This window comes from Acomys russatus, chromosome 17, assembly GCF_903995435.1.
Source record: "Acomys russatus chromosome 17, mAcoRus1.1, whole genome shotgun sequence".
Lineage (NCBI taxonomy): Eukaryota > Metazoa > Chordata > Mammalia > Rodentia > Muridae > Acomys > Acomys russatus.
The window spans coordinates 31,363,801-31,385,038 of NC_067153.1; the positions used below are offsets into that span (position 1 = coordinate 31,363,801).

General features: G+C 39.8%; 1 protein-coding gene across 1 annotated transcript in view; it reads left to right on the plus strand.

Annotated features, from left to right (window-relative positions):
• The window catches only part of Eif3h (eukaryotic translation initiation factor 3 subunit H), an 87,931-nt gene that overhangs the window by 22,261 nt on the left and 44,432 nt on the right, over positions 1-21,238 (plus strand). The window contains exon 2 of the mRNA XM_051159696.1: positions 1,618-1,774. Coding sequence (XP_051015653.1) covers positions 1,618-1,774 — 157 coding nt within the window. The remainder of the gene's footprint in view (positions 1-1,617; positions 1,775-21,238) is intronic.

Sequence of the window (21,238 nt, forward strand, 5' to 3'; positions counted from 1 at the left end):
AGTCAGCTTGCCACGGCAACACAAAACTAACATTGTGTGCAGGTGTGTTACTCTGCATTGCTATGGCAAACATCAGAGAAAAACAACTGAAGAGGAAGGTTTAGTTTGGTTCATAGCTTCAGATGGCTCAGTTCATGGCTGCATGGCCCCATGTAGCAGGATGCACGACAGAGGAGAGTGCTCACCTCATGTAGACAGAAACACTGCAAGGAAGGGGTTGGGGACCAGGCATGAATTTTGAAACCATGCCCCCAGAGACCTCCATTTAGATATAACCTCTTAGAGTTTCCAGAGCCTCCAGAAACACTATCACCAGCTGGGGCACAGCGCTGAACACCAGAGTCTAGGGCCGGTCATTCACATGCATATGCTACATTACAGCTGTAGGACAGCAGAAAGACAGCACAGTTTCAAATCGTGAATGCAACTGCTCATGTTTGAGAAGGATGTGGGTTTGATTTGTTTTCAATGCTTTATTTCATGACATTGAAATGGCAAGATCAGACATTTATTATTTTGTTGATCGAGTTTTTCTTGATGGCTTTTTATTTTGGCCAGTTTTTGTTTTTGTTTTCTCTCTCTCTCTCTCTCTTTTTTTCCCCCCTGTTTTTGGTTTTTTGAGACAGGGTTTCTCTGTGTTGCTTTGGGCATCCTGGACTCACTTTGTAGACCAGGCTGGCTTCAAACTCACAGTGATCCACCTGCCTCTGCCTCCGGAATGCTGGGATTAAAGGCGTGTATTACCACACCCGGCCTTTTGGCCAGGTTTTGAATGCTGAAACTAATTTCTCCTTAAATTTGAAATGTTATTGGAATGAACACTAGTGACTCCCAGGTTTATCTTTCCACGTAGCACTAGTGCTTTACTACCTGGCAATCCTTTGCTCTTTGACAGGCACTCTTGTGAGTGGTTTTCCAGACACATGAATTTATTGAACTCAGTTAGTCCTCATCGCAGTGCTTTATGCTCGCTTTCCTATATTTACCTTTTCTTACTCATTTTTTTATCTGCTGTATTTATTTAGCAGATAATGAGATCAGTATGCATTTCCCATCTCATTTGGGTGTGTTTAATGGACTATTGTCCTAGGTCTTTATATGGAAACAAGTGGGTAGTGAGGACCGCTGGAGAGAATGTAAGGTGGTCTTTCTCTGCCCCGCTTGGACCTGCTTGTTTAAATACTCAATAGCCTTCTTCAGCATTGATTTCTTTATGAAAGGGAACAAGGTTATTCTGACCTGGCTTCTTGGTGAAAATCTACTGGATTCTAGGCATTAACATTCCATTTTCATATGTAGATACCTGCTCTTAAGGAATCCATTGTAACTTTCTTCTAAAAATCTACATTAACCTCACATGCCTTCTGATAATCTGCTTACTTTGTTTTAGCAAAGGTTTAGTGATCTCATGAATAGGGTTAAGTGTTCAAGAACCTCATGTGAACCTTATTATTTATGTGAGGCTAAAGAGAATGGTTTGCAAGACAAAATTTCTCCAGTCCTAATATGTAACTTTTGTGGTTTTACGAACTTACTGGTCCTTTTGTTTTTTTCTGTAGAAATAAGTAAAACATAAACTGGTATGGTTTTTAAGTTCTCTTCTTGATTTTCTTTTAGGTAGTATTAAAGATAATCAAACATTACCAGGAAGAAGGCCAAGGGACTGAGGTAGTTCAAGGAGTGCTCCTGGGTCTGGTTGTAGAAGATCGGCTAGAAATCACCAACTGTTTCCCATTCCCCCAGCACACAGAGGATGACGCTGACTTTGATGAAGGTAAGGCTATGGACTGGGGCCAAGCCTGTCTGCAAATAATGTGAGCTCAACTTCGAACATAACCTTTTATCTGTTACTGGGAGTCTTATTGGTTTAACCTCAATCACTTGTTTTTTTGAAAAATTACACATCAGTGCAATGAGAATTTGTATGATAAAAAGTTCATTCCTTTGTCCTTTTGGCCTCCATTGCCTTCTGTTGTGTAGGAAGATCTTCCTTGTAGTTAGAAGATTACACAAGACACAAGCCCCGTCAAGATTACTCTTTTAACTGGGGAGGCAGAGGCAGGTGGATCTCTGAGTTTGAGGACAGCCTGACCTAAAGAGTGAGTTCCAGGACAGCCAGGGCTACACAGAGCAACTTTGTCTTGAAAAACCAAAGAGAGGGAGAGAGAGAAAAGATTACTCTTTCAAAATCTAGTGAAATAACTTTTTACTTTTTTTTTTAAACTTTAGGGTACTATTTATATGTATTTTTTAAATTAAAAAACTGCTGCTTAAAGCATATGGCACAAATAACCTTTAATAGAACAGACATATGAAATATATGCATGTCAGTAGACCTCTAGGAAGTTTTTTGTAGGCGTGAAACTCTCTATTGACACGTCTGTCTCTCACCTTTCAGTCACTGCTTTGTATTGTTTATTGTTTGATGCCCTTTAGGTAACTGCTAAGTTTAATCATGCCGACTTTGAGGCAGTGCCTTCAAGTTTCATCCACTTTGTAGCATATGACGAGATTTCTTCTCCTAAGAATTTTTTTGTTTTGTTTTTCGAGATAGGGCTTCTCTTGTAGCCCTGGCTGTCCTGGACTTGCTTTGTAGACCAAGCTGTCCTCGAACTCACTGTGATCCCCCTGCCTCTGCCTCCCAGTGCTGGGATTAAAGGCGTGGGCCACCACACCTGGCTGAGGTAAGACTGTTTTTATTTGAAAGATGTTTTTATGTGTATATATGCGTTTGTATATCTGTGTGGATGTGTTGGATCCCCTGGAGCTGGAGTAATAGTAGATGGTTGAGCCACCTGATGTAGGTTTGGAAACCAAACTCCAGTCCTGAGCCATCTCTCCAACCAAGAATGTCTTTTATTTATCCCGTGACAATCTTGCACATGTGTATAATGCATCTCGATCATACCCACTCCCACTCTCCTACTCCTGACAGCGCCTCCTAACACATCACCATCCCACCTTCACCTTCATGGCCATTGCATTATTTTATTTGTTTACCCTTTTCTTGGTGACCCCCCTGGGTCCAGTTAATACTAACGACATCCTGGTTAGTGGCAGTATCATGCCACGAAGGCAGCATCTTCACAGCACTCATCCTCCATCTCTGCCTCCTCTTATATGTTCTCTCAACCTTGTGTGTGGGGAATGGGGTGGGGTGGGGAGTGATTTAGATGCCCTATTTAGGGCTGAGCACTGCCTTACTTTTTCTTAGCACCTCACCAGTTAGGAGCCTCTGCAGTGCTGCTTGCTTCAGAAAGAGGCTTTTCTGGCTAAAGCTGAGAGCAATGCTAGTCTATGGGTATAGACATAAATATGTAGAAGGTAGTTTGACAACATGGTCGGGTTGATTTTTTATTTTGATTTTTGTTTTTGGTTTTTGAGACAGGGTTTCTTTGTATAGCCTTGGCTGTCCTGGACTTGCTTTGTAGATCAGTCTGGCCTTGAACTCTCAGTGATCCCCCTGCCTCTGCCTCCCGAGTGCTGGGATTACAGGCGTGCGCCACCACGCCCAGTGACAGTGTTTTCATTTGACAACAGCAGCAGGCCACCACCGAGGTCTGTGACCGCCACAGCAGAGCCTTGGTTTTTTGACCAGGTTTCTAGTCATGAATTCCCTTTGGAGTAGGCCTCAGATCCAGTTTAAAGTTGTTGTTTCTCCCATAGCCTTTCTTGCCACTGTTGCACCAGCAGGTACATCTTGCCTGACAGGTTGGTATCATAGAATTTGGGGTCTAGCCTTGGATAGATGCTGTCTCTCAGTGGCCTGCATAGCATCTCTTGACGAGCACTGATGTTGAACCACTATTTGTATCTTACCATTCCTTGCTTTCTTTTAGGGATTGGTTTTAGGATGCCTTCCTAAATAAAACATTTCTTGGATGCTCAATTCCTTTTATGTCAAACAGTATAGAATTTACATGTAACCTGTGAACATCCTTCTATATACTTGAAATCATCACTTTATCCATTTGCCTAATATGTGAGAGATTGTTAATAGTATATTACTGATAGAATAACAACAAGTCTATAAATGTTCAATACAGACACATGTTCTTTCTTGGGGTCGTGGGGGGAAGAACAGGGTTTCTCTGTGTAGCCTTGGCTGTCCTGGACTTGCTTTGTAGACCAGGCTGGCCTCGAACTCACAGAGATCCGCCTGCCTCTGCCTTCCACGTGTTGGGATTATAGGTGTACACCACTGTGTAGTCTCAGATGCAAATTCTTTCCCACATATTTTGCTCTGAGATTGATTAGGTTCCTGGTTGTGGGCCCTGTGGATATGGAGGGCCTATTCCTGCTTGATGGTTTGAATAGCTTTTGGAGAAAGAATTATTTAAGCCCCCTTCCCATTTTATTTTTGTTTTATTTTTGTTTTTTGTTTTTGTTGTTGTTGTTGTTTTGTTTTTTCAAGACAGGGTTTCTCTGTGTAGCTTTGGCTGTCCTAGACTTACTTTGTAGACCAGGCTGGCCTCGAACTCACAGAGATCCGCCTGCCTCTGCCTCCTGAGTGCTGGGATTAAAGGCGTGCGCCACCACGCTGGACTCCCCTTCCCATTTTAAAATTGAAAATTTTTTCATCAATTTGCAATTCTTTGTAGTTACTAATCTCCTACTGGATAATTGTTTGCAAAATATATTCTGCTCAGTGGAATGCCCTTTCATTCTGTTGTTGTCTTTTTTTTTTTTTTTAACCCCCCTTGCTCTGTACTTGTAACATTTGATGAGATTTTGTTTTACTTTTGTTGTCTGTATATTTAGTTATATTGATGAAACAACTGGCAATTTTAAAATGAAGCTTTTTTCCTGCTTTCTTCTAGGAGTTTTACAGCTTTAAATACTAAACTAAGGTACTTACATGATTTAGAGTTAGCTTTTGTATGTATAGTGACAGGGTCCCGAAAATCTAGCTTTGGAGAAGAGACTCACCCTTTTCCATGGAGTGGTCCTGATAGCTCTGTTGAGCACTTGACCATATATAATGCTAGGGGTTGATTTCCAGACTTTGTTCTGGTTCAGATGTCTGTTCTCGTACTGTTAACCCCACCGAACACCAATAAAAATTATTACCCAATTGTTTGGTCAAATTATGTGAGCTTTATTTTCTGTCAGACACTGCATCTTCCCTAAGTCGGTTTTTGAGAAAATAGCATTGAACACAGGAGTCAGTGGGGTTTATATAGCTCTGAAACCTGTAAATTCCAGAAAATAGGTCAAGACCTGGTCAAATCCCAAGTTTTACAGAAAGCAGAGTACACTTATTTTTACCTTTTATTTTTAAGTTTTAATATTTATTTATTATTATGTATGCAGCATTCTGCCTGCACATAGACCTGCAGTCCAGAAGACGGCATCAGATCACATTATAGATAGCTGTGAGCCACCATGTGGTTGCTGGGAATTGAACTCAGGACCTCTAGAAGAGCAGACAGTGCTCTTAACTGCTGAGCCATCTCTCATGCCTCTATTTGAACTTTTAACAAGATGGTTCTTAATCTTAAGATGGAGTCAAGCTGGACCATTAATACAAGAACACACCTCTGGTTACTTAGCTTTGTGATGTCTTTTGTTTTGTTTTGTTTTGTTTTATTTGAGACAAGGTTTCTCTGTGTTGCCTTGGCTGTCCTGGAGCTCTGTGGACCAGCTGACCTTACCTCACAGCAATCTGCCTGCTTCTGCCTCCTGGGTGCTTGCTTAACAGGCCTGTGGCACTGTGCCTAAAACAGTAGAGTTTTGATAGGAGCTGCATTGAATATGTATGTAGGTCACTGAGTATTGATAAAACGTCTTTTGTCTTCTTGGTTAAGTTTATTTCTAAATACTGTATCTATGATGATGTGAATTGGGCAGCTTTTTAGTTTCCTCCTCGGGATACTTTCAAATGAAACTTAAAAAAATTATTATTGTCAAGAAGCACGTATGTCACAGAATGTGTGTAGGGTAGAGGTCAGTTGTGCCTTCCCACCTCTGTGTGGCTTCTGGAGATGGAGCTCAGATTGTCAGTCTTGCATGATGAGTGTTTTCCCTACGGAGCAACCTTGTTGGTCCCTGGTGCTTTTTTATATAACTCTTAAATAGTAATAATAATAATTTTGGTTTTTTGTTTTGTTTCGTTTTCAAGGCAGAGTTTCTCTGCATAGTCTTGGCTGTCCTTAACCGATTACCTCTAACCTAATAAAATGCCACTATGTAGCCTCTTAGAAGAAACTTGAACATATATTTGTAAAGTATATTTCTGCAGAGGTTGAGTTCGTTGTGCCATCATTCATCTGGAACTCAGTTTCCATTAAGTTAATGTCTCTGGAAAATCACATACCCGCTTTTGTTTCAGACACTGAACTGCTTGTGTGTCATTTTTAAATTTCTGTGCAGAATCCATTTTTTCCCCGTTTTAAACAGGCTAGTTTCTGTCTGGATTAATGTAAACTTAAACACCTTTGGTAGGATTCATGTTGGGATTTGTGTATGGTCTGGTAATAGCACTATCGGAGAGATGAGTTTTTCTATTCAGCATATCTGGAGACACTTAATTGTAATTTAATATTCACATTTCCGGAATAGGGACGAGTGGTTGTTGATACAGTTGGTTTCTCTTACAAATGAAGAGCTTTAGAGGTTTATTGAAGCAGCATGGTTGGTGAGAGTAGAAACTGTCTCTGAATATATAATGCTGATACCTAATTTTGTTGGGTGGTTGTTGTTTTGTAAATAAGATTCCTTATGATTCCAATGAAATGGCCTTTAGTACAGTTGTGCTGCATAGTGTTATTTTACAATTTGATCACTGGAAGTTAACCTCTTACAAGTTGAGATAAATAGCTAGTGACCATATACTTTAAGGAATTTAAGCTTTAACAGCCTCAGGATAGGGAGAAACTTTACTTTGCATTTAGTTAATACTGATTCTTAAATCCTGGGCATATTCTGCTTAGTTTAAGATTTTTTTATTAGCCATGTTTTCTGCATTAGGAAACAGAAGTGTATATCACAGATTAAAATACACTGAATGCAAAGCAGTGTAATTCCATAACTGAAGTCTATTAAGCAAGCTTAAATCTCTTGGTTAACCTTTAAGAGCTAATGAGGGCCGGGAATGTGGCTCAGTCTGTTAAGAGCCTGCCACAGGAGCATTGAGAACCCAAGTTTAGATCCCCAGCACTCAGAACCCCCAAAACCCTAGGCTCTGTGGTTCATGTCTGTAACCCCACAGCACGGGGCAAGGGCGTGGGACGGAAGAGGATCCCTGTAATTGACTGGCCAGCCAGTGAAGCAGAATTGAGCTTCAGGTTCAATGAGAGACTCCTCAAAATACAAGTGATTGGTGAAGACACCAGCCATTGTTCTTTGCTGTTTGTGTGTATGCAGCACACATGGACACACATGCAAATGTGTGCACACAGCAAAACACAAAACACTAATGAGATTCCTCACTTTATGAAAGTATAACATAACACTTTATTTCTTCATTGCCCTGAGTAGTTTCAGGTTCAGTTACCTAAGCCCATTTATTTTCGTAACAACCATCAGAATGTAATACCCTTGAGATTTTTTTTTTTCATTATTCAGTGCCCTTGCAAATTTATTAAGAGGAAAGTCTTTGGCCACCTACTTTATGAAACTTAGGTACCAAGTATTTCATAGTTACGGTAATTATATGACTTGGGTTTCTTAAAGAGTTCTTGTTGGGATATGGATTTTTTTTTTTGGTTTGTTTTTTGGTTTTGGGTTTTTATTGTTTTTGTTTTGTTTTGATGCCTTATGTAAAGTGAGGGATTTTAGTTTGTGGTACAAATGAAATATCAGTGAACCTTTAAACTGGGTTTAGAAACTGATCCCTGTACCTGCTGTTGTAAATAAAGTTTTACTGGAAGGCTGTCCTGTTTATGTATTAGTAGCTATATTCCTGCTATAGTGGTAACAATAATCAAATTGGTCTCTAGCCTAAAATGCTTATGTTTTGGCTCTTTGCAAAGTTTTGACTGATAATTCCCATCTTGTTTGGATAAAGAATAAGATGACAGTTTCTCTTTTAATTTTAAATATATGTTTAGTGGTTGTTGCTCAGTGCTTATTTCTTCTGTATGTTGTACTTAGTATTACAGAAGTTCAAAATGTAGTGTGAGCACTAAAATACAAGTTTAATACTGTTGCATTTATTTCCCTGGAAACCCTGGGAAATATCACAGTCGGGAGCTGCGCCTTTCCTTTTAAAGAAAACAACACATACTGAGTTGTTGATGCTTAGGGGAACTAACTGTAGGTAATAGGGTAGAGCTAGGTGTGACTGTAGGTGGCAGCTTGTGACTGCATTGTGAAAGGTTCAACCTGGAGCTCCTGTGACATAAACAACCCACGAGCCAGTTTTTGTCAGCTTCTATAATGTCTTTGATTTAGCAGACACTGATTGCTCATCTAGGGAGTATGAGAAATGTGGCGACGGCAGTCTCCTCGGGATGAGGATGCTTGCCTGGTTGTCTTCTTGGATAATGTGTTATAGGACAGGGTAAGACCTAGACATGTATCTTTTATGTTTCTGGTGTTCTCAGTGTTTGTTTGTTTGTTTTGTTTTGTTTTTTAAAATTCAGCACAGGTTAACTCTTTGGCCCACTTTTGCTAAACCTATATTAGAGAATTTGCTTTTTGGAGAAAGTAAGGTAACCTACTCATTAAAGAATATTTTTAAAAATGTGAGTTAAAAAACCTTAAGTTAAAATTCCCATTAGGGGGCACTATTATCAAGCTTAGGAGAACTGGAGCCTAATTTGTTTTCTCAGACATACAACCTGAGGCTTGGTAACAGAGAAAATATTTTCATCTGATAAGATTCAGATCCTGTTTTATACAACTGAATTCCTTAAATATGTTATAAAGTGCACTGAATTAAACACAGATTCAATAACTCACTGTCTTGTTTTTCAGCAGACTAAATCAATTTAATATTGCAGGTGTTATAAAAAGCTTACTCTTTCTGCATGAGAGCCAAATTCATAATTTTTATATTTAAAACACACAAATTGTTAATTTTGTTTACCTCAGGTTAGTCATAGAGTGGTCATTGGCCTCCAAAATCTGTCTCCTTGAAAAGGAAGCAGGGAAATGAGGTAGGGACATGAGGTAGGGAAATCATTTAGACGCTCCTACTGTGTGTACTCTGCAAATACAGCAAAGATAGCAAGTCTACATGATGCATGAGACTCTGAGCTTTTTTGGTTAATTTTCATTGTGGTAAAATTGTTTTCTTTTGTTACAAGTATAATGTTAATTTAAGAAATACTCATACAAACTTCTCTACAGAATCATCTCAAAATGAAAGTCCAGACAGAAAGTGTTGCCAGGACTTAAAGAAATAAGACGATTTCAGAGTAGCTTTCATGGCTCAGGTGCTGTGTGTATCAGTGGGCTAGTTAGGGAGAGTGAAATCTGTGGTTGTGTGATTTTCAGTGTAAGACAGAAGAATCCATGTTAGATGGTGGAGACTGTCTTGGCTAATTACTTGTTGCCTGGTCACCTTCCTTCCCTTAAGTGGTCTGAAGCCCAAACACCGACCAGAATTGCTAGAAACCTAGCCGAGGCTCCTCCTTTAACTTGCTGTTCTCAGAACTCATACCGTGGTCAGGACAGGGAACAGGGCTCATCAATTTTCAGCCATATGGAGTCATTGGCTGAAAGATGTGATGTTTGCTTACTATTTTGTTTCTTTGCTTAGTAACCACTATATCTGTTCAATATATTCATTCTAAAAAAATCTGCTTATTTTGTTACTTCTTTTTTTAACAGAATTTTTTCTTTTTTTTTTGGTAGAAATACTAGGAAATTCATTGTAAAACATTAGCACCGAAGTATTTGCCTGAAGCTTGTTGGGAGTTAGGGGCAGTTTTACTTAGTGACCTTGAATCTTAAAGTGCAAGGATGATAAAATGCGTCATGTATTGCAGGGGGAAAAGATTATCCACGGCAATTTATTTCAGCATTTATGCGGCAACAACATTGTACAGATAGTGAAAAAAGATAGATAACAAATCCTAGTTATAGCCGTGAAAAGTTTTAAGTAGGAGAGACAAGTGTGCAAATAAAGTTTGAAGTGTGCTTGATACATCTGGAATGACATGCAGAGAGTGGTAGGAGGGGTCAGATGTCAGTGTGGTTTCTTTGGTGTGACCTCACAAAAGTTTGATTTTGTAGGTAGATGTCAGTTACATTATCCACATTTGTGGGACACAGTAAGTAGCCTAGGCATCTCATGAAATAAAGAGCAAATGGATGGGATTATTTGACGTGGAATTTATTCAGAATGAGTTACATTCTTTGATAGCGCTTGAGACGCAGTTGCTCCCGTAGTGTGTAGGACTCAAGGCTTCTGAGAACTGTGCTTGCTATAAGCAGCTCTGAGCATGCTAATGTCAGGCATGTGGAGATTTCAGTCCACACTACAGGTAGCTGTATTTAATAAAATGCTTAATATATTCTACATATTAATAACTAGTTCACTTTACACATTGTCTAGGCAGCAAACCATGAGACTATATACTAACGTAATTCTCTTGAGTTCTGTTTTTTGTTTTTGTTGTTGTTCATGTTTTTTTGTTGTCGTGTTCATGGTAGTGTTTGAAATGCTAAAACTTAATGAAACGTTTGATGGTTTTCTGGTGACTGTTCGTTATACTGTACCAAATTATTTTGATCACTCAGGGAGACTGTGAGTTAGACTTTAAAATGATATGTTTTGGTTTTGGTTTGTTAAGGTGATTAGGAACCGAGAAGTACAATCTAAATGTGAAACTGAAATCTCAAGTATATTCAGGTCTTTTATTGTTCTTGAGTTTTTCGGGAATAACTGTCAAAGTGTGGGCAAAAAATCTGGCTTCATTTTAAAACTTTCAAAAGTGTCATTATGTTTATTTCATGTTTTAAGTTTCACTTTTAAAAAATTAGTTCAGAAACACCATTGCAGGGAAAATGCACCGTTGAAGATTTGGTCCATGTGAAAGGTTTTTCTGCTTGAAGAAATGAAAGGGCTTTACCCCGTCCTCTCCCGAGGTCCCCAAAGTGTAAGTGCTATGGTTTGGGGAGAAGCCAAGGAAAACCTGTTTGAATTTTGTGCAGACTTAAAGTAATACTGTAAGATTTGAAAATTACAGGTGGATCTAGTACTTAAATAGTATTTAAAATTCCTAAGTTTCCCAAGTCTAAAAACGTAATCCTTAAATTACCATTCCCAGTGGTTTAGATTTTAATTAAATAAAAGCCGTCTTACTTTTGACCCACAACAACTCTAGGTAAGATATTTGAATTATTACTAAACTTCAAGCTGATAACCATTAAGAATGAACTATTTAACACTAATAAAAATGTCAAAAAGCCACAATTAGAGTATATAAGCAAAGGCCCCTTTTTCTGTTTTTCTATAAACCGTTTCCTAAGAAGCCAGTTTAAACTCGCTTTCTTTCTATTTTGCCCAGAAATGTTGACTAATTTCAGTCTTCCAAGTAACTATATTACCAAATCTGTTAATGTGTATGAATTATAATTAGATTTGGTGTTTTTGATACTGATGTTGCATTTTCCAAAAACATGAAATCTGTGTGTTTTAAATTAGCCGTTCTCTGCTAAAATTGTTATCATTCTGCATTACCCTGACTGTCTGAGATCACTCCGAGTGAGCTTTTCTTACCTTTCCACTTCCTAACATGAGTATTCTTTATTACCTCTGTAAAAACCAGTAACTTTCATTTGGTACATTTTATCTGCTTTCTGATGTAGTGAACACAAAGACAATGTATGTTTTGACCTAACATCATAGTATAGATTTAATACCCCCGAATCACGTCCTGGCCATAGCCTTCTGAGCGTTCATTCACCCCTGTTTTCTTTACCATCTAACATCCAGACATCATTTAATATGCAGACGGCCTCAGCTTGAGTATGGAGACGGCTGCACGTTCATTTCAGCAGTCTGCAGAAATACATCCACATTATTTCTGTGTGACAGAACTAGGTAGGTGGTGATGATGTACAGGCTTGCTTGGTAGCAAGTAACTAAGCTTAGGGTTAGCAACCATGGCGGTAGGAGGAGTCTCGCTGCAGAGCCTAGTGATTTGTGACCTGCCATTAGCCTGAGCAGCTGCAAGGATGACAGCACTAGCACCAGCTGGACCTCTGCCAGTTGTCCTTAGGCTTGATAGCTTCCAAACCCCATTTATATTCTTCACCCCCCCCCCCAACTCATTAAATTGATTGATGTTTGAATGAAAACTGTATACCTGGCATTTTTGATAGTCATGGCTTACCACATCTCTACTATGGGGTTTCTCGGGAAGGGGAAGACTGGAGAGGTCTGTTATTTAAGGAACTTACCTATTCCAAGTAGCATTTTGCCTTGAAGCATGGGGAAGCCTAATAGATGATGGTGGTAAATCAGAGAAGTGCCGAGTGAAGACTAATAAAGTGACCGTTCTAGATTCATTTTGTCTGTCTGTCTCTCTCCCTCTCTCTCAATCTATGAGAATGGCAAACACCTGCAACGCTCTGCGTCATCAGTTCTGTCATTTCAGATGATTCTATTTATAACAAAATTTATTCCTGAAAATTTGGAAATTGGATCATCCTTGCATTGTATTTTTAGACATATTTTATTTTTTCTTTTCACCTCATTTGGTAACAACTCCCAAAACTTTAAATGTACTTATTAGGTTGGTTTTTTTTTTTTTTTTCTGAGGCTGGCCTGGAAATCTTAATGTGACCAAGGACCTCCTCAAACTCATCATTCTCCTATCTTTGCCTCCTGGGCGCTAGGATGCAAACTGGAAATGGAACCCTAGTTGTTCTCACTTAGTTTCAAAGAGTATGACTAAAGTTCCTGGTGGTGTGAATTCTTTCTCCTTAGCATTTTATATTTTGATTTATCTTATTCTATCACCAGCTTATCTTTACCCCCAAACATTGCTAAAACAAAACATTAGCAAGGTTAGACTAGAATAGGGTAAAGGATTAGATGGAGACTTCTGAAGTAATGACTTGATAGGCACTAGTCTTTTTCCTCTGGTAATGAAATACGGAAAGGGATAGTACAGATAGGGCATGGCGCACGCAGATCTTCATGTGCACCCACGTGCCTCTTACTGCCTTAGCAGACACTGGCTGTGAGCGGCAGTGAGACTGCTGCTGTTTTCTCAGAGTCCAGCTTTGTGTTTATTTTCAGACTGTCTCCTACAGGACATTGATTAGAAGAAAGGTACTAGTAGCTGATTATGGGAGCTAGCACACATATGCTATTCTAGTTCTCACTTGGGAAGATTCTGAAGTTAGCATCTCGATTGGCGAGAGGCAGGAAAGGAAGTCCAGACTGAACTTCCCAGTAGCGCTGGTCACAGTTCTAGGTTTGCCATCAACTGTCATCTTTTCCCCAGCAGGTTTTCACATCGGCAGTATAGAATCTTTAGCAAGTAGGGAACTGAGGAAACAGAAGCACATGGTTAAATTAGTGGTAAGTGGTTAGCTCCAGCTAACATGCCTGTGCACTGAGATCTAGATTGGGAGAGCTGGAGCGATCCTGCTGGTTTGTCTGTCGGTGAGTGGCGGCTTAGAGGCAAGATGCGTTCACTTCAGGCACTGAGTGGCGTTATCAGTTACTGTTGGCACAGCTGAAGGCAAATGGCTGTTAAATTTAACCTAGGTTTCAGAAAATTGAATAAGTTTGTAGTGTGAACCATAGACATTAATCCAGGGCAGCTCTAAGCTTTACATGAACCATAAATTAGTGGTGGTTGAATCGTCAGCCCAGGCGTTCTGACTATAGCTCAGGCATTCTGAATGGTCAGCTGTGGTCGAATGAAGTCAGCTCAGGCATTCTAAACACAGTTGCTGAAAGTCAGCACAGCCTTTAGTATTTGCTTCACGGAATGGAGAAACTGATTGAGCCGAGTAGGGCAAGTTCTTATTAAATGCCACAGACTGCATTTGCAAATAGCAAATAGCTCGAATAGATGGTTTTATTTAACTTAAGAAGTCAGTGCCTGCCTGATGGCACAGGCTTTCTAGAATACATTGCTTTGCAGATGACTTAAACAGACAGTACTGATAAAGCCTGTCATGTGAATTTCCTTCTTTACTGAGTACACAGTATGGTTAAGTGATATGTTGTGTAATGCTTCCAATCTGCTGCTTCTGCCATCTGGGCAAACAGAATGAAAGAAAAGAAAGCAGGGGAAGGAAACAGATCCCTCAGCTGTAGGGAATCTGTGTGAACACTGGGTGCCACTCATGGCACACTGAGCTGTGGCAACTGCCTTTGTAACCAGTATAAGTAGCTGTGGGTAAAATGGAGGCCTGTAACATGAACAGCTCTCACAGCCCCTATTGGACGCCCTGGAACCTGTGGTTGAGATAGACCAGTCCAACAACAAAAGCATTCACATCCAGAAGAAAAGCTACCCATCAACTCATTCCTTCACGATTTCAGCTAGTCCTTCACCCGGGTCTAGCACTGCGTCTTCCTAATGATTTGCTTTTGACCAGTTCTTTCAGGGTGGAGTTGAGCTGCTGAAAGAAGGCAGATAGATTAAGCCCATGTCTTCCTTTTTAAAGTACAGCGCTGCTCCAGTCCGCAGCACACATGTTGAGGTAGATGTGATAAGCACCTCCACTTTAACTTCACCTTAGTGAAGTCTTTTTGGAACCGAATTATGTTCTAAAGTAATTTCCCCAAGATACTGAATTTCCTTTTCAAAAGGCAGCAGTACCTACGGATGGGAAATTGCTTCACACCTCACAAGTTGTACTGCCGGGGACCCTCTGCGCAATGTCGTATGTAGAGTAAGGGTGCACCTTTGTCAGTGGAGCCATCTCTGACTTGAACCTTCAGGATTGTGAAGCAGGTTTTTGTGCTAATGCTTGTTTCTTATGCTGCTGCTTGCTATTATAATCATAGACTAAACTGGTCATCCGGTGCCTCCTTAGGAAGCGACACAGCCTTGAATACGTGGCTAACAGTACAAAGCCACTGTGGTTTCTGAGGCTTACCAACCACGGCTCCAGTTTGCAAACACTCAAAATGAGACCCGCTCTTTCTTCTTACTTTTTTTTTTTTTTTTGGAAAAAGTTGTCTTATCAGAAAACATGGCAGCTTAAGCAGATCCGCAACTGGGTGCAATTAATAACAGAAAGCGGTGGTTGACACCAGGAAGTAGGTTAATAAGGGCCATATATGATAAGGCCCAGCCACCTGGGTTTTATTAGAGTGCTTGATTCTTTGATCACAATATTATTTCAAGGCTTGTCTATTTAAATTGCTAAGGTTTCTTGTCACCATCATTATTTAGACCACAGTTTCTTTCATTGCAAAGAGACTTTTTTTTTTAAAAGAAAGATTCTGGCCAAGCCAAAATTTGGAGGAGGTGCAAGTTCAACAACTAGAGAACCTTAGAACAAGAAAACCATTACAGAGAGACTTGAAAGCCACTGGATCTCAGGTCCATCTGACCTCTCTGTAGTTTTTGCTTAGATCATAATTACACTTCATGTGGCAAGGAAAGCTATAAGGATGACTGGTATAATTCAATTAATTATTGTTTGATATAAATATACACATTTGAAACACACATTTCATGTTTTGAGACGGTACTGCTCTCAGCTTTCCCTCCCAGCTGGTAAGTGGTTTTGATGAACATCTTCAAGAACTTATGGAATGATTTTTAACTGCTTCAGCCATAATGACTGAATTATACTAATCACAGAACTTAATTTGCTTGATAAATTGTCTTGCTTTGCCTTTGAACCTGAAATCTTTAAACTTCAGTTAGCTTAATGTCAGTAAATGAAATTTTTACTCATCAGAACCATCAGAATTTCCTCCCACTAATTTTTTTTTTATCATAGAAATAGTCTTTCACTAATAGTTAATGGCTTCTTTGTTATGTGTTAGAGCAAATGCTTTAGCTTGAAGAAACATTTATTTTGAGTAGTGAGCGGAAGACAGGGAAGACTTTATAATTTAAGATGCTGGTATTGGCTTAGAAATGGTAGTCACTGAGCAATGTTCAGCATTTATATGTAATACGCTTTGTACATTCATCCTACTAATTATCATTGTTTTGATACGTGAGTACCCTATTCCAACTGCTATAATTTGACCTCAATGTTTCCATTTTCCCATGTAACTTAAGTCTGGTTAAAAGCACTTAAAAATTTAAGTCTTCTTTGATTTGTCCTTGGTAGTAAAAGGAATATGTAAAATTGACATCCAGTATCATTTTTATTTTCCCTGATCAGACAAAAGGAGGAAAAAATAAAAATAGGCAAAAAGAGTGTTTACCAAGAGCTATGATAGTCTTGTTTTGAAAGGGCTATATTTTAACTTGTGCACAACTTCATTGGATCAGGAGAGATGAACTTGAATAGACGAGAGGCGTACATGTGCTGCAAGCATAGAATGGAAGACCTGCCAGTTGAAGCAGGGGATTACCTTAGTAACAGGCTGAAAAAATCTAGAGTCTGGTTCTGGAAGACTTGAAAATGGAGTGTAGTCTTGAAATAGTCAGTTTGTGTCCTCTAACATAGGGGAGACATTGTGAAAACAACATTTTGTGGCTTTGGGAGGGACATCAGAAGGAAAAGGAGAGCCTGGATGAAATAGCTAAAAGCCAGAGGTGAACACTAGAGAGGTGGAGAGAAAGGTAAAACTCGAGGCTCGTTACCAAGTAGCTCCACTGCCCAGCATGTGCTAGAAGAATTGAAGTTTTGTTCATCATTCTTTCCTTTAAAAATATTTCATAAAAAATACCGGTTCAGTGATAATGGTATGTGCAGATGGATGCAGTAACTGAAAGCTATTGGTGACAGGCCAGGGTGTTTATACATTTAGTTGTAGCTATCACCTTTACTGAAATGAAGTTTCTAAAGTTGGTAACTGTAGAGCATTATTTTGGCCATTGAAAATATATAGAGAGTGTGGAGTAGCCAGTGTGGTGCACATGTGAGCTGACTATTTTTAAGGTTGTCTTCTAGGAACATAATTATTAAACGTCAAACAGAGCTCAGACCTACTGAGGTTGTATTCCTAGGTTATGCCAGCACAGATGCAGTTTTAGCAACTTGTTGACCTGATGTGATCCATTTGTTTAATCAATTTGTATTTACTAGTGCTATCTACCTCTGGACCTTTTTTTGCCATGCCGAGGGATTCCACAGTCAAGTGGAAGGGAAGCATTAGACTGTAAAATAACCACATTGTCCTAAGTGGAAGAAATAAACAAATGACTTGTGGACAGTGACACTGTGTGAAAGGTACAGTCAGCTGACACCTGAGGAATAAAAAACAACTCAGCCGGCAGTAGTGGCTGCTGCCTGGGATTCCAGCACTTAGGTAGCTGAGACAGGAGGATCACTGTAAATTCAAGGCTATGAGTACCAGGGCGTGAACAGTAGACAGACAGAACCAAGTGTGTGCAGAGCCAAGAGGAGAGGAAGACCAGGTGCAGAGACCCTGCATTGGCCTCATGTTGCTGTCTAATAAAGCCCTTTTGTCAGGAAGCCCTGGTGATTTCCACTCTCTGTAGTTCCATGACGTACCTAAGACCTGCCTTTCTGGTCTTGCTATTTGATATTTGAAATGTTTATGGGTACCCAGGAGGTTGGTAATTGCATTTATTGGTGATAGTATTTATTGTAAAAAAATTTAAAGCCTACTAGATAACCTTCACAAACCAGAATATTTGGAGTCTTTCCTAAATAAACTTAAAATTTACTTTAATAATCTTACATTAAACTCTAGGTACACATGCAAATTTCACATTTTTTTGCAACTATCTGTTGCTTTTCCAGGGTCCAAGTGTAGGGTACACATTATATTTAATTGCTATGTTTTGGGTTTTGTTGTAGTTTTTATAGTTCTATTTGGTTTCTTATTCTGTCTCTATTTTCTCTTTAGCGATTTGGGCAACTTTGAGGAATATGATTAAGTATTTTATTTTTACTGTCTCATTTGATATGCCTCTCATTTAAAATTTTTGAATAATCATTAGAATTATAGATGTTTTGCTTTGAGATAGAGTCTTACTATGTTGCCTTGGTTGGTCTGCAACTTTGTATGTAGACCAAGCTGGGCTCAAATTTGTAGAGGTCAGCCTGGCTCTACTTCTCCAGTGCTAGGATGAAAAAAGCCTTTGCCATCACACCCATGGAATAATCTGCTTCTGTTGATTCTGAGGCGGATCATCGTGCCTTAGTCACTGCGGATGCTAGTCTTGTTCCTTGTGGTTTAAGGTCTCATCAGATGTCTGGGTCACACATTATCTCAGAAATCTTTATAACCTCGGGCAACACTAGGCTGTGAATGCTTCAATCAACAAGTTCACTTCTTTTGCATGAAATATCTCAATAACTCTTTCTTGTCCTGCTTATTGCTAATATCTAGTATTGTGTCACAGACCGGCTCAGTCGGGGATAGGTCTTTGGAAACGGGGGTTTTTGAAGCGTAGGTGAACAGAGATAAGGCGGTTGACAGAGACAAAACTCAAGATCGAGTTTGTATCTGAGTGTCATTACCTAGAGTCTTTTGAAATACTCTGTTTTTTTGTAGACCATAGCATAACATTAGCTATTGATTAATTTCTAGTCATGTTTCTTTTTTAAATTTTATTTAATTAATTTCTTCAGATTACATCTCAATTGTTATCCCATACCTTGTATCCTCCTGTTCCTTCCTCCCTCCCTCCCGCTTTTATTCTATTCCCTCCCCTAGGTCTGTGACCGAGGGGGACCTCCTCCTCCACTATATGGTCATGGGCTATCAAGTCTCATCTTGGTAGCCTGATTATTCTTTCTCAGGGGGCCACCAGGCCTCCCCACCACAAGGAAGTGGTCAAATATGGAGTGGAAGTGAAGCAGAACCACTCTAGACCTGGACAATCGTTGGCTGCGGTTCTGAGTCAGGGTCGTCTCCTAGCGACCATGGCTACGCCTGAGAAGTCCTGATTTGGGAGTGAAGTACACTTAGAAAGAACAGATTCCAGCATGATGAGAGAAAAGAACTGCGATTCAATTTCTCCTGGCAGAAGCATCAGCCCCAGTCCAGGAGACTCTCCCCTTTTCGGGGGTCATAGCCTCAGGCCTGTGTAGTATTAGTCACACAGACTCCACTGGAGGGGTCGTGACAGTATTGGTAAATGTATGTCTTTGCTATTATATCTTCATACAGATGGAAGCTTTGTTTATCCACTGCCACATCGTCGTCATAATGTTATATACATTTCCATAGGTAGCATAGGGTGTGCCTTTGACAGCGTTTGACTTAGATGTTGCAGTCACAGCACACCAGCATGGTCACTACTTGGTAACATTTCCAGACTGTTACTGGTGTAGTTGGTTCTGCTGCAAAGTATCATTTATAGCAGGAGCCTCTATAGATTTACATTTGAGATAAACACAGTTGGGCCACTGACATAAATTATCAATGTGAGAGCTGTATAAGAACTTAAAATTTACAAGATTATCTAAATAATACTTAAAATGTTTTCCTTATAAAAGCCTTTACTGTGTTTGTTTTTGCATGGGTAACTGAAACCTTCAGCCTGTTGTCTCTCAGTTTAAAAATAGGGATGGAAATACTAAAGGTTTAGGATCACTCAATTACCCTTTCCTGCAGCTGTTCTTCAATCTTTGTTTTGATATTGGTTCCAGGGATCTCCTTATATTTGTTGATTAATCCTACTCTTCGGTGTGTGGAACAAACTAGCAGCTACCAGTAGCCATGTTCACTGACAGCGATACCAAGGCTTTACCATCAGGATATTTTACCATCATTAGGACCTACCTGTCAGTAGGAAATCTTTTTCTCTTTCTCTTAAACTGGGATAGATCATTGAAAAGTAAAAGACCTGGCCCTAGAGGTTAGCTGTCGGACGGTAGTAATCTTTGTTGTCTTGTTCATTATGATTAATGTATTGATAATGCTGACGTTCTAAGCAAAGTGGTAATCATTACCACTTTCTGAGAGCTTGGGATGCACTGGACATTCAGTTCAGCGCTTAACAAGTATCTGTTATGTGAAGCTTGGTTTCTGCTATTTTAGTCCATTCGTAGCAGTTAAGATTTAAATAGAAAAAAATAAAATAGACATGGCAGAAGACAGTACAGGTTGACCCTTATTTTAAAATGTGTAGGGCCAGAAGTACTCTGGATCTTGGAGGTATGTGTTTTGTTTTGTGCACAGACTGACTATCCCTACTGCCAAAATTCAGAATCTGAAATGTTCCAAAAGCATTTGATCACCCTTACGACACTCTCTTACTATAGGTAGTGTTTGACCTATATGCATTTCAGTTCTGGGCTTGACCGCTAGCACAGCTGCCACATTTCGAGAGGTGGGGGCAGTATTCCAATGCTGTAGTATTCCTGATGCTGGACTGTCAGAGTTGTGATGCTCTCAGGACATGGTTGTGACGAAATGACAGGTGAGACAGCACTTGAGTAAAGGAGGTCCTTTCAGCAGGAAGTTGATGTGGTTGGTCTCCCTGGGGTTTGATTAAGCTGGGCCTCGAAGACAGGTGCTTCCTGTTGCTACCTCATTTCCCTCCTTATTCTGCCAGCTGTACCGAAGCATGTGTTAAACGTACAAGTCCAAAGTCTTACCTCGTTCCTAGATGGTGGTTTCCCTGTCCTCTCCTCACCCCAGCTAATTAACTCCTGCTTCTATTCCAGGACTCAGCTTAGGTATTATATCCCTAGACCCCACACACATAGCCCTCAGGCAAGTCCTGGCTGCATGCTCTCACAGATTGTATGCTTATCCCACAGTGGTGCTTACCCGATTCTATATATTGTATGTGTGTAACACAAAGTCTTTATTCTGAAACTGTATTTACAGAGGCTGCAAAGATAGTATGTGACTCCTGGCATACCCTTTATTTAGTCAGCATTTCTTAAACGTTCATATCTTTTTTCCCACGTGGAGTTGTTCTTTATTTCTGACTCCCCTGGTTTAGAGATGGGGGGATTGGAGACAGTGTCTCACTGTATAACATAGGCTGGCCTCACTTGACATTTCTACCTGAATCTCCAAGAGTGCTAGATTGCAGGTAGAAATGGCTAACTCTAAAGGCCCATAGAGGGTCAGCTCCTATAATGACCCACTTATCATTGGGCCCCTTTGATATGGTCAGCAAATTAGCAGGTCATGTGCCCACTTAACTAAGAAATTGTTGGTGCGTTACCAGAAACTAAACTATAGGTTATACTTAGATTT